General features: G+C 32.6%; 1 protein-coding gene across 1 annotated transcript; it reads left to right on the top strand.

Annotated features, from left to right (window-relative positions):
* Positions 1-2757: 2757 nt before the first annotated feature.
* Positions 2758-11700, top strand: LOC105949828 (RabGAP/TBC domain-containing protein). The gene is made up of 15 exons (XM_012973141.2): positions 2758-3038; positions 3317-3490; positions 4144-4195; positions 4287-4394; positions 4632-4716; positions 5525-5579; positions 5713-6105; positions 7477-7536; positions 8390-8488; positions 8604-8714; positions 9933-10004; positions 10112-10228; positions 10320-10469; positions 11028-11128; positions 11255-11700. The coding sequence occupies exons 1-15, from the start codon at positions 2976-2978 to the stop codon at positions 11580-11582; spliced, it is 1968 nt and encodes a 655-aa protein (XP_012828595.1). The 5' UTR covers positions 2758-2975; the 3' UTR covers positions 11583-11700.
* The last annotated feature ends 1770 nt before the right edge of the window (positions 11701-13470 follow it).

The following is a 13470-nucleotide window of genomic DNA, read 5'->3' as shown; positions in this document are numbered from 1 at the left end:
AGATTTGGGTGGGTTTGGTGGAGGGTATAATTGTACTATCCATTTTAAAATTAAATTATGGATTTATCTTAAAGAGGAGAAAAAAAATGGACCCCCTCTAATAGGAAATATCATATGAGGGTGTTTTGTATAATTGTACTATCCATTTTAAAATTAAATTATGGATTTATCTTAAAGAGGAGAAAAAAAATGGACCCCCTCTAATAGGAAATGTCATATGAGGGTGTTTTGTCAAATAATCCCATATATATATATATATATATATATATATATATATATATATATATTTATATATATAACAAATTTATAAAATTTATAAAAAAAAAGAAACATAATGATAAATAAATCAGCAAAAATGATAAATGCAAGACCAGAAATGCTGAATACAGTTTGGCCAAAAATTGCATATAAGGGTAATATAGTACTTTCGCTATGTTAAAGGATGATTTGGGCTTGGGTTATCTGTAGTTTATTTAGTGGTTATGGGATATGTAAAATAACCCCATAAAAAGGCAAAATAATGTTACAACATTAATAGAAAAACACACTAATTAGAGAAACACACTAATTAGAGGGATAGTTAACAAACAAAGAAGCATAAGGACTTGGGAGAAAAAAGAAGGCTCATGGGCCCATGGCCATGTATTTCATTCAAAGAGTGTACATGTATTTTTAGGTAAGAGAAAGCCTTAGTCACCACTGCGCATGTTATTACTTGATAAGTCCTATATTCTAATTGTGACACCTATCTAGGACACTTGTCAATAGAAGAATAAGTCCATGTGCTACACAATATTATAAATATATATATATATATATATATATATATATATATATATATATATATATATATATATGACGCAGATATAGGCAAACTTACAAATTTCTTTGTACAAAACCACCAACGTAAAAATACTAATTTACCGTCAATGAAATTCAAGACCAAATTAACACACACAAAAAAAAAACCATTTCCTTTGTGCAAGTCCAAATAAACTAAAATAAACCTACAACCACACCCATTATCTTACAATTTAAAATTTTCATTCTTCTTCTTCTCCTCCTTCACGAACCCACCAGGAACCCTAAACACCAAAACAATCAAAATAATCACCAAACATTTACAAATAGAGTCGTAAAACAAGGAGATGGTGGTTTATGAGGGTGGAAAACGTAATAAGATGTGTTAACCGTTTATTTTAGCTTGTGTGTCGTTTTTTTTTTTTGGAAAAAAAAATCACCGATACCAAAAATCGGTATTCACAGTCCGATTTTTTCAAAAACAATCGGTATACACGTGCCGATTTTACAAACAATAATCGGTATTACAGTGCCGATTTTTCCAAAAAAAATATGTATGAGTGTGCCGATTTTTGAAAAAAATCGGCGCGTACACGCCGATTTCCCATCTCCGATTTCAATCTCAAAATTTAATCATAAATCGACCAAACCATTGCAACCCAACAAGAAATAAGTATAGATTAATGTTCACCACACATATTTATCAAGGAACCAATGCTCGATTAATGTTTTCGAATTTACCAACAAAAAGTTTAATGTAAAAAGTTGTGGGTTGGTGATGGTAGAGTGGTGATGGTGTGCAAGTGGGTGGGTTGTATGTCGGCACCGGTGCGGTGGCGATCTCCTTGGTTGGCGTCGCTGCGGCGGCGATGGGTCAGACATTTTTTTTTGTGTTTTATTTTTTTTCTTGGTTGGTCTTGAACAAATTAAAAATATGGATATAAGGTTTGTGTTAGTATTTTGGTAGTATTTATGGATGAGGGCATATTCGTCATCTTTGGTCTTGATATTAGAAATTAGATATATTTGTGTGCTTAAACTAATGAACCCCTTTATGTGTATTTGAACAAAGAAAAAATCGGACTTGCATATATCCACCGCTATATATATATATATATATATATATATATATATATATATATATATATATATATATATATATATATATATATATATATATATATATATATATATATATTTATATATATAATATAAGTAATGTTTTGAACTTATATATTCAAAATGATGAAGAATAATAAGTTATTCATCCTCTAGTGGTAGATCTGACTATAGTTATGTGTTCTATTCTACCAACATTCAGATTAATGTGCAAGAGTGGTGTATTGTTTCGATTGCAGTCTTGGCGTTGGTTGTGGCATTTCGACGTGGACAATGTTAGAACATTGTCAGCTTATATTTATGTAGACTTCGTATTGAAATTAAGATACAAATTTGTTACTTTATTCTTGATTTGTACTCTCGATGTGTTTTAGTTTGTTTGTTTCCTATATTAATGTGTGTGTGTGTGTGTTTTTTTTTTTTTATAAATTATATTAATGTGTTTTGATTTTAGAAATGATAGTATAAGATATAGAGTGGGTAGCAATGGTACTTAGAGCTACTTTAATGTGAGGAGTATCAAATGGATTATCAAATCCAAACATTTTTATATTCCAAAATTAAAATTTTCTACTGTAATGGGAGTATTAAAATGGCCAAGTGTTTTTGATATTCTATCTCTTTGTATGTAAAAATACATCCTCAAAATTGAGTTATCAAAAAACAACCACCTAAATATCCAATTACAAAATGACACGTGACAATTATAAATAAGACCACTAAAAAACTTCCAATTGATTATTATTTTAATTGACCATGATTGAAATAGATAAACTATTAATAGATATTAAAATATTATCTTAATTATAAATGAGTAGTTAATAATTCAATTGTAATGTTTAGCGTTGGAGTTGTTTATAAACATGAAGAAGAAATGTAATTATGCTAAGGGAATATAGGTGTCATTAACCGTTCTCTTATTTCACTCTTTCATTTGTCCCATTCATTTATTAATTGGCTAAAAAGAAAACAAATAAAAATAAATCATCTTCCTTCTCCTTACTCTGCAAGGAAACAATCCCTCTCTCTCTCTCTCTCTAACCACAGTCGTAGCGATGCACGAACCGGAACTTCATGATCTATCGGATGACGCCGATTATGCGGCGTCGATTCAACAGGTGATCTATTTCACTCGCACTGTAAATTCACTTGATTTTTTTTCTTAATTCATTCCTTATTTGTTCATTATGTTGTGATTCGACGATTTATGCAATAGCTATTCACTTGATTTCTGCTAAATTCATTCCTTCCTGCTTCGGTATTCTGTGATTTGACGATTTATTCAAGAGCTCAATTGAATTATTATTTAGTTAATTGAGAATTTATTGAATTTGCCTGTGGATCCAAGAATTTTTTGATTCCCTTATATTCAGCTCAAAATGTATGTTATTATTAGGGCTCCGCAAGCATCAGTCAGAATGAAAGCCGCAGACAGAGCACATCTAATGAGCCGGATGGTGCGGAGATTGTGTATACGAAGGATAATGTGACCATTCATCCGACGCAGTACGCTTCTGAGAGAATCAGTGGTCGGTTGAAGTTGATTAAGCAAGGGAATGCTCTTTTCATGGTACTGATTGTTACTACAACCTATGAGAATTTTATTTTTATGTTTCTCTTTTCTTTTTCTTCTTTTTTTTTTTTGTTTGTTTTTTTTAAATCGAGCTTGACCTCATAAATGGCCGGTTACGATACATTTGCACCCATAAAAATTCTAACCACCGGCCTCTTCCCATATTGAAAAAATATGTATCACTTCGGCTATGCCTTTTGGGACCATTATGGAATAAATCGAATGTTTGGTTTTAGAGACATAAATATTTCAATTTGTAAGTTTGAAACTTTCTTATAAATTTAGTCAAAATCTAATAAGTTTCATTACTATTTATGATGTGATGTTTTACTGAAAGGCTAAGTTTGAGCACAACTAAAGGCTTCTCCTGATGGAAAGTGTTTGTTTCTAGTCATATAATTTATCTATTATTTTGTTTTTTGTTTTTCTTTTTTGCAAAATCATCTATGAGTTAGATTTAGACTTGGCTTCCTTATATAAAATCTTTATTAATTGCGTCTTTTTAATCCAGTAGAAGGTGTAAGGATTCCATTTGGCTTCAAAAGCATGAGATTAGGTTTTAAATTTTACTCTGGAAGAAGTTGAACATGCTTTTAGTATAACTAGTTTCTTCTAAATTATGACTCTGAATTGAGGTTTTGTTAATGCAGACATGGATTCCATATAAGGGGCAAACTTCAAATGCTAGGTTGTCTGAGAAAGGTAGGCCTCAATTACTATAATTTCTCTTATATGATGCTTTTGTTGTCACGTGCATGAATTTGTTGCTAATGTTTCCACTGTTTTCGTGCAGATAAAAATCTTTATACTATTAGGGCTGTGCCATTTACGGATATTCGATCAATACGCAGGCACACTCCAACATTGGGTTGGCAATACATTATCGTAGTTATGTCATCAGGTACTCGTTTGTCTGATATCCTCAGTTGTAGTATGGTACTTCAGTGTGATGAATCCTAACATCATAGTATTTGTGTTGTCTTATTTTAGGTTTATTGTTTATGATATATATGTATATGTATTTATGCATCAGTTGAAGATAAAACTTGTTGAATTGTGTGGATACTGAACATTTCTGACTGAGAGAATTGTGGATAAAATTTTCCAATTCCTAACTTACTCACTGTATCACTTCCAGGACTGGCCTTTCCTCCACTCTATTTCTACAATGGTGGAGTCCGAGAATTTCTTGTCACTATCAAGCAGCATGTTTCTCTTGTGAGGTATGTACTTGCCCGCTACATGTCTTTGTTGCTTGTATCATGTTTTTTTTCCCCGTCTTTTCTTTTTTAAGGTGAAAGAATTTCTTCTTTTTCCATCTTGAAGCATTAATTTTGCAATTCGTCCGAGTTACATTACTATCTTGCAGAGGTTGTGAGAATTGTTTTTCCTTTTACTACTTTGAGATTTAGAAGAAGTATTCAATGTCGTTCTGTAGTTCAAAATTCAATCTAGTAGTGACATACATCATGAGCACTTATTCCTTATTATCTTTTATATTTTTCTGTTAGTCAGCCTTCATCTTAAAAAAGCCGAAGTCTAAATGTCGGATTTGATATGTTCTTAATATTATGCTTTATCGTGTTTGATTAGTTGAAATGGAGGACAGCTTAAAGAGGGAAAGAACAACGTAGAATGTTTTTTGATATTGTACTCTACTTCTTTGCCAGTCTTTTTGAGAAATAACAATATTGTGAAAAGGATTTGTTTCTTTTATTTCCTGGTTCAAAACTCGTATGAATTAGCGAATGATGCCCATAAACAGTGTGAGCCAGTATTAAATATAGCTTTTTTTTTTTTTTTTTTTCTGTTTATGGCATGGGGTCTTGAATGGATTTAACTCTATGATGCTTCGTCTAAATGTTAATGCTATTTCCACCCAGATAATATTTTAACTTTACAAGCCTCTTTATCAAGTAAAAAAAAAAACATTTCCCTTGGTTTGTGGGGGTTAACTCCGAGCTGAATGTAAGATCATTTTATTTCAGTTGGTATACTCCTTTATACTGTTACCTGATTTAATATTTCCAGGTCAGCAGAAGACGCCAATGTATTTCTTGTGAATGACTTTCAAAGTCCTCTCCAGGTATGTGATTTAGTGGCTTATAAGTATATTAATTGCTTAATGCGATGATGGTCCGTTCTTGTCCAGCTCTTTACGTATTTGCCTATGAACATGCTGATCTACCATAATAACTGCTAAAGTATGCTATCTACAGAGAACTCTATCTTCCTTGGAGCTTCCTAGGGCTGTTCCTGTTGCAAATGTTTCTTCTTCTACAGCTGATCACTCCCCCTCCAGTGCTGATATAGAGAGGCTTGAGTCAGATAAAAGCTCTGCTAGTTTTAATCAAAATAGTAGGCAGAGGCAAAAAAATCATGATCCTGCTCGTGATCTTTCAATTCAAGTATTGGAGAAATTCTCACTTGTAACGAGATTTGCTCGCGAAACAACTTCCCAACTCTTTCGGGAAAGCCATCTTATTGATGGCTTTAATCCTAATGAAGGGAAGAAGCACGGTCAGTCGTCAGCTTCTTACAATCACATTCAGTCATCAATTGATTCTCCAAAATATCATGATGAGGTTTCTGTACCATCCGATCCAATTGAGGTAATTCTTTCTTCATTAGTTCCTCGTTTTCTAGTTCCCATAACCTTTATCTACTGTGGTCAATTGTTTATCGGTTTCCAATTGTTTCTTGACAAGTATAATGGGGACAATTTTTTGTGCATTTCTTTTATTTGTTTTTTCCATTATGTATGAGATGGGAATTTAGTATTGTAAAATTCCCTTAAGAAATTTCATGTATCTTGGTAAGTTTAATATGTTGTCTGTGGAGAAAGATTATTTTCCTGAGATACCTCCTTTCAGATTGTATCTCAAAATCTCTTTGCAAGTTTGTTTTAATCAGCTCATGTTAAGTTTCTTTTAATCAGATCATGTTCTGGTTTCAAGTTTCAACATACTTCATTTATGAGTCAGGGAACTTCTAATGAATTTACTTTATCAGTTGTACCAAGTATAGGGTGATGATTTGATTTTCTCTTACTCATACGTCCCTCGCTGGCAATTGATGTATGTTGGTTGATGTCTTAAGCATTTGAAGTTGGTCGATGCTCCAAGTTATAGTTATCAGTAGCGCACATAGTGTATTTGTCATATTACTGGTCCTATCAGAATATGTTTGATCCTGGTACATTTTATCCAGTCAGTTGTATATGCATAATTATTGAAGAACTTAGTGGAGGTAATCTTTTTCTGAATATGGAAACGATGGTTGGGAGAAGAACCCTTTGGGTTGCATTTGTGGCTAGGAAATTATTATGGCAAAGATTGCTTTCATTGGGTCCGTGGATCAAAAAGTATAAGATATATAAATAGACAAGGTTTTACCCTGTTGTTTGAAAACACTGAGAAATTAAATATTTAACTTTTCTTTATGGGAGCCATGTTTTGTTTTTGCATATAAGCTAATGTAACATAGTGCAGAATTATTTGCCATGAGCAAGTATATTCTACAGATCTTTATCATGTGGATGGAGTATATGTAAGGTTATATTGGGATGCAAGGATCTAAAGGAAGGGCTTCAAATCCACAATAGCAAATTCATTGAACTTGTTTGTATTGATTCATTTGACAATGATTCAATCCAAGTTTAAAATACCTTGTAATTGTGAAATCATGATAAAGCATTTAGAAACTTGCGTATCTTATCACAGTAGTATCAAGCTATTGTTATTTTACCACCTTCCCTTTATTTGAGTGTCAAGTACCTTTCTATTGTGAAATTATGAAAATGCATTTTAGAAACTTACAGATCATATCTAGTAAACAAGCTAATATTATCATATTGAATGTTCCGAGCGTTACATCAAGCTATTATATCTATGATTCTAATAGAAATCAACACTCTTCCTTTTCTTGTGTCTTCTTATTTCAAATGTTAAAATATATTGATATGTTTCTTCTTGCCTTTGCAGTTTGATAAAATATCACTAGTATGGGGAAAACCGCGTCAGTCGCCCTTAGGGCAGCAAGAGGTATGTAAGCCCTTTTTCCAGACTGGTGAAGATCAAAATATTATACTTTTTAATATAAAACTTTACCTCTGTTCTCTCCAGTCTTCAGTTGTTATTTTTATTGACATTTTTGAAAAGTTGAGACACTACTTTAATTGGTGTGAATGCTCATGTAAAGGTATCATTCCATAAGAACTACATTAATAACTCATAAGATTTTTCTCCGTCTACATGCCAAAAATTAACTGGTCTTTTACGTATTAGAGTTTTAATAGGAAAAAGAACTAATACTGGCAAATGCCAATTAGTGGGTTACATGATTCTTTGGTTTTGCAGTGGGTGTTGTGGATAGTTTATTCTATCTATGATTATAAATGAAAAGTGCCTGAAGTAATAATTTTCTATTGTTTCAGTAGCATGAGGTATGACCAACTTGGCGTTTTCTTCTTATTAGAGCAACATAATTTGCCTAATTCTATTCATTTATCTAAGCATTAAACGAACTTCAAGAAGCATAAGATGCAATATTGGGAAGAAATTAAAGATTGTGGTACACAAGAATGGGAGACAATTAACATACTTTCAATTTCTAAAAAAAGTGCAATTTAACTTCTTTAAGAAAACAAAATAAAAATAACAGCCGGAGAAGGTCATAACCCATGCCAATTTGTTTTTGCTCTGATAGAATAGCAGCATGTCTGATTCCTATGTAATTTCTATATTAAAAATATGTTGAGTGTTCATTTTCTTCCCCTAACTGACTTGTCACATCCAGCATCTAATGCTTTTGACGTGAATAAATTGTATTAAAAGTTAATGTAATTGCTTGTACTGCTTAGTTTATATGCTATCTGAAATGATATTTTACTTGCAGTGGGCCACCTTCTTGGATGCAGAAGGACGAGTAATGGATTCAAAAGCGTTAATAAAGAGAATCTTCTATGGGGGACTAGAGCACAATTTGCGGAAAGAGGTTGTGCATTGGAAGATGATTCTTGTTTCATGCTTCCATCTATTTGATATAAGTTTGTGAATTTACTTATTCTATTCTTTCTTGGTAACATGAATTCATCATATTACTTTTACAGGTTTGGACATTCTTATTAGGATATCACGCATATGATTCAACGTATGCAGAGAGAGACTATCTCATGTCGGTAAAGAAAACAGAGTATGATACAATAAAAAAGCAGTGGCAGGTATATCATTAGTAAAAGTTGATTATGTCAAAAAAACAAAATTCAAAGATTTTGTTCTGAATTTGCTAATGTATTTTGGTTACAATTTCCTTTTCTTAGTTATATATTCTCTAATGATACATTTTATTAGCCACTAGGTTCTTGCATATTTAACTGAGACTCATATGCACAATCTAATCTTTATCTTATAGGAAGTGACAAAAACATCCATATTTAATGTTCTTTTATGCTCTTGGATTAAGAAAATAGCAAAGTCTGTAACGATTGATTCTAAATTTTCATTTTTTATGTCATGATGCCTTATTCCATCTCTCCACTATGTATTCATTAAAGGCACAGACGGCTGAGTTCATTGTTGTTAGGATACTACTGCAGATTTTTGCCAAAAATTGAAGCTGCTATTCATGTTGAGAATTAGGAAATAAGAGGGTGTCCTGAGTTTATAAACTTACGTTTGAAAAAACTCAATTATCCTTTTTATCTAAACACTTCCACGACTTATATACTTATTTTTTAAATAATACCTGACATCTTTATAAGCGTGAAAAAAATATTTTGTAAGATGTATGAGGTAGGTCTTTAAAATAAGTTTAGACACACGCTTTTAAGACCTTGAGTTGGCTTCTGGTAGTGGAGATGACGTCTTTTTCCGTTCATCTTTACTGCTAGTATTTTTATGTCTAAAATTTGACGTGATGTTTTATGTGGGCTGTTATTTCAAGTTAAACACTACTGCTGTGTTAAGGATGAAACCCCAAAGCAGGAGCTTTAGCGGTATCGGTTAAGCATCTTTTTCCTAAGGCCAACGATATCAATTGAGGTTGCGAAGGCTCTCTCTCGGTTTGGATGGTAGAATAATCCCGTGTGGAACAAGTATCTGATTAGTTCAGTTATGTCGAGTTCTATCGATCAGATTGCTCGTGATTAGAGCTTGGATTAAAGTTTTATTGCAGCCGTAATTAGGGCAATGTACCATACATCATTAAGAACTTTGCTATATAGGAAGTTCACCGTGCCTCTTTAGTCGCCTCTTTGGCCCTAGTGATTTTATGGTAGAAAAAATGTTCACTTGATTAAAGGTGTTTGCATTATTTTCTAAAATTTATTTCCATGTAAACTTCAACTTGTTCATTCGGCTGATATGTTAAATGAAGATTTCATCTTATTTGATTGAGTGGACATATATTACTAGATATAATGTGAATTGTGTATATCCAGAGTATCTCACCAGAGCAGGCGAAAAGATTTACAAAATTCAGAGAGAGAAAAGGCCTTATCGACAAAGATGTGGTACATTCAATTACCACATTTTCTGACCTACATGGATGTTCTATCAAGATATTAGATGACAGTATGTTTTACTAAATAACACCATTCTTCTTCATTTCCATTTCAAGGTGAGGACTGACAGGTCGCTATCATTCTATGATGGGGATGACAATCCTAATGTCTATCTCCTACGTGATATACTGTTGACGTACTCGTTTTACAACTTTGATCTTGGATATTGTCAGGTATTCTCAAGGTCTACTTTCGGATTAATACTGCATCTCACTACTCTACCTACTTTGAGACATTATTTGTTTTTTTTGTTTTTAACTTCAGGGTATGAGTGATCTGCTATCCCCGATCTTGTATGTGATGAGAGATGAATCCAAATCCTTTTGGTGCTTTGTTTCACTTATGGAGCGTCTTGGACCTAACTTTAATCGTGACCAAAGTGGAATGCACTCTCAACTTTTTGCATTATCGAAGGTTCTTTTTTTTTTCTCTCTCTCTCTCATGTACTTATGCACACACTCATACATCTGCATTGATGTTATGAGCCTCTTTACTGAGTCGTCAAAGCAATTCCCATTTACCTTTGCAAAGGGGATAGAACCAGATTTGTGGAGGGATACAAAATTGATCTGATAGACAAGAATATCGGCTTAACATGAGGAATTTTGCATAACTTCCCTCTGGATTTGATCAGATACAATCTGAAAGATTTTGTAGGTTCATCGATCAGGGTTTGTCCTTCCATTTTCTGTCATGATTTAGGGTTTTGTGCTCGTTGGGAAATCATTAGTGACATGGTTTTCTGGCTTTCTTTTTACATCCCCATCATCATATTAAGAATTTCTCTAAATTAACTTTCTAAATAGGTCATGTTTGTTACGTCTGTTGGTGCTACGGTATTATCCGAATCTTAGTCACACTTTGCGTTGCATGGTTTCCTAGTGTTTATATTCTTTTCCAAGTAGCATGTTATGAAATAAACTGACAGGTGTCATTCAACATAGCAAATAATTAATTTTTAATGTCATGCAGCTGGTGGAGTTGTTAGACCTCCCATTACACGACTACTTTAAGCAGAATGACTGTTTGAACTATTTCTTTTGTTTCCGCTGGATTCTGATACAGTTCAAGAGGCAAGTTTAACTGCTGCCCTTTTTACATTTTTTTCATTTACTCGAAAAAATTCTCGTCCTTTAGACTGTGGATTAAAGAAACATGACCAGTTTATTCCATGTAACGAAAGCTTCGTGTTTGTGCAGGGAATTCGAATACGACAAGACATTGCTCTTGTGGGAAGTTTTGTGGACTCACTATCTGAGTGAGCATCTGCACCTTTATGTCTGCGTCGCGATTCTCAAGAGATACCGTAATAAGATAATGGGGGAACAGATGGATTTTGACACACTCCTAAAGTTTATTAATGAACTGAGTGGTCAGATTGACCTCGATGCGACACTTAGAGAAGCCGAGGCGCTGTGTATATGTGCTGGTGAAAACGGTGAAGCTAGTATTCCTCCTGGAACTCCGCCTTCACTCCCGCTTGAAGATGCTTCCGTGTATCCTCAATTGGATGATGATGTATTATAGATTTTCCCTTTGAAGGGACATTCGAAACACCTCGAACATTTACTTGTCGGTCAATAATCTTTTCAACATTGTAAATATATTTTTTTTAATTCAGAATATTCGTACATATTTCATTTCATAACATTTGTTATTTGAATCTAATTAGTGCGGACTTATCTGCTGCATTCATATAATGTATAGTGAATTCTCATTATCTCCGGCAGGTGTGGTAAAATTTATCACTTCAGCTCAAATTATAACTCGGAAATAGTGTTTTAAAACACCACTTTTTACAACTCATACCAGCAGTGATTGTTTACATTTTGACAAGCCACTTTTAACACACTTTTTTATATTTTAATACATCAAACCATTATGAAAGTGAGAATCATGTAGATAAATTGGTGTATGGAATTGGAACTTCAACATATGTAACGTATTCTGCAAAAACATGTTGCAATTTCTACTTTAAAAAATAGTTTCAATACTACACTTCCGTTCATATTAGATCCCCTGATTATCACCTTAAATTAAAACCTCGATGATAAGTTAATAATTTCGCTTAAATAATAAATTTTATTTGTTCCAATTCAAGAATAACGTGCTAAATTAATAATTGGCTAAATTTATAATAGGGCCCATCTAATATATAAATTAATAATGCATATAAATAACTCTTCAAATAATACACAACTAAATTTCTTTGTAATCGATTCATTATTTTTGACGTATAGTATTCGATTTTGATAGTTTAATCAACTATACTATCATGATAGTCTATTAATAAAATAACTACACCAACAAAATGTGAAAATTGGCTAGACACCCCTTATTCTGGACTTATATAGGTAGAGATCCTAGTTGCTAGATAAATATAGATATAGGTCCTTTGTCACAAAAAAATAATATAAATAAAATAAAACAATTAGTTCATAGACATAACCATCTCGTGTCTCTCGCTTTTTTCTTCTGATTTTTTTTTTCTTTTCGATCAACACCTTTTCGATTTTTTTTTCCGATCAACTTCTTTCTTATTCTATACCCTTTCTCGATTACATCTATTCGATTTTTTTCCCTTTGGAATTCGAATTCTTTTGGATTATGTTGTAGGGAAGGAAAAAAAATGGGAGCTTTACATTATTAGATGATTTTTCGGTGAAAGAGTTAAAAGCGGACAACAAACATAAATCGCTCCTATTGCTTGCACAAAGTGAGTTTTTTTTTTCTTCTCGTTTTGTATTTATCTGTAGTGAGTTTATAATGTATATTTGTATTTCTAATTGATTTTGGTTCAATAAATTGCAAAAAACAAAAAGAATGAAACAAACAAAATCAAATTGCAGCATTAAACATAAACTGCAAATTGCAACCGATAACAGTAGATTTTGTTGCAAACTGCAAATTGCAATTTTTGCATTGATAAAATATTTTTATAATTTTATTGTTGTTTTTTGCATTTTTATGATATGTATGATATTTTTGTTTTGTATTTTTATTTTTATTATTTGCATTTAGATATTGCATATCATATTTTCATTTTATTGTTTGTAATTAGATGATGCTGATTTTTTTACTTGTTCGGATTGTTGTTAGCATTTGGCGAATTCATAGGTAGTTTGTCGTTTTAATTCAATAATGCAAGTTTTAATTATTAGTTTGCTATTTGCATTTTACAGAGTCATAAGCGGACACGGCGCCTGCGGCAGTGGCGCGGCGTTCGTAGCGGTGGTGCGTTTTTTACAACCTGAGTTGTTACCGAACAACAAACAATTTCTAAATAGCAAAGAACACGAAGGCAAAATTGGAAAACAACAAATCGAACGAAGGAAAACGAAATGAATGCAAACTGCAAACGACCTTGTAAATTGCAAACGCTCAGACACCCAAACCTATGGAAAACTTCAGAATT

Source organism: Erythranthe guttata, chromosome 10 (assembly GCF_056151865.1).
Source record: "Erythranthe guttata isolate IM_541 chromosome 10, IM_541, whole genome shotgun sequence".
Taxonomy (NCBI): Eukaryota; Viridiplantae; Streptophyta; class Magnoliopsida; order Lamiales; family Phrymaceae; genus Erythranthe; species Erythranthe guttata.
The sequence above is the reverse complement of the archived record's forward strand: the minus strand, read 5'-3'. Positions and strand labels throughout refer to the sequence as shown.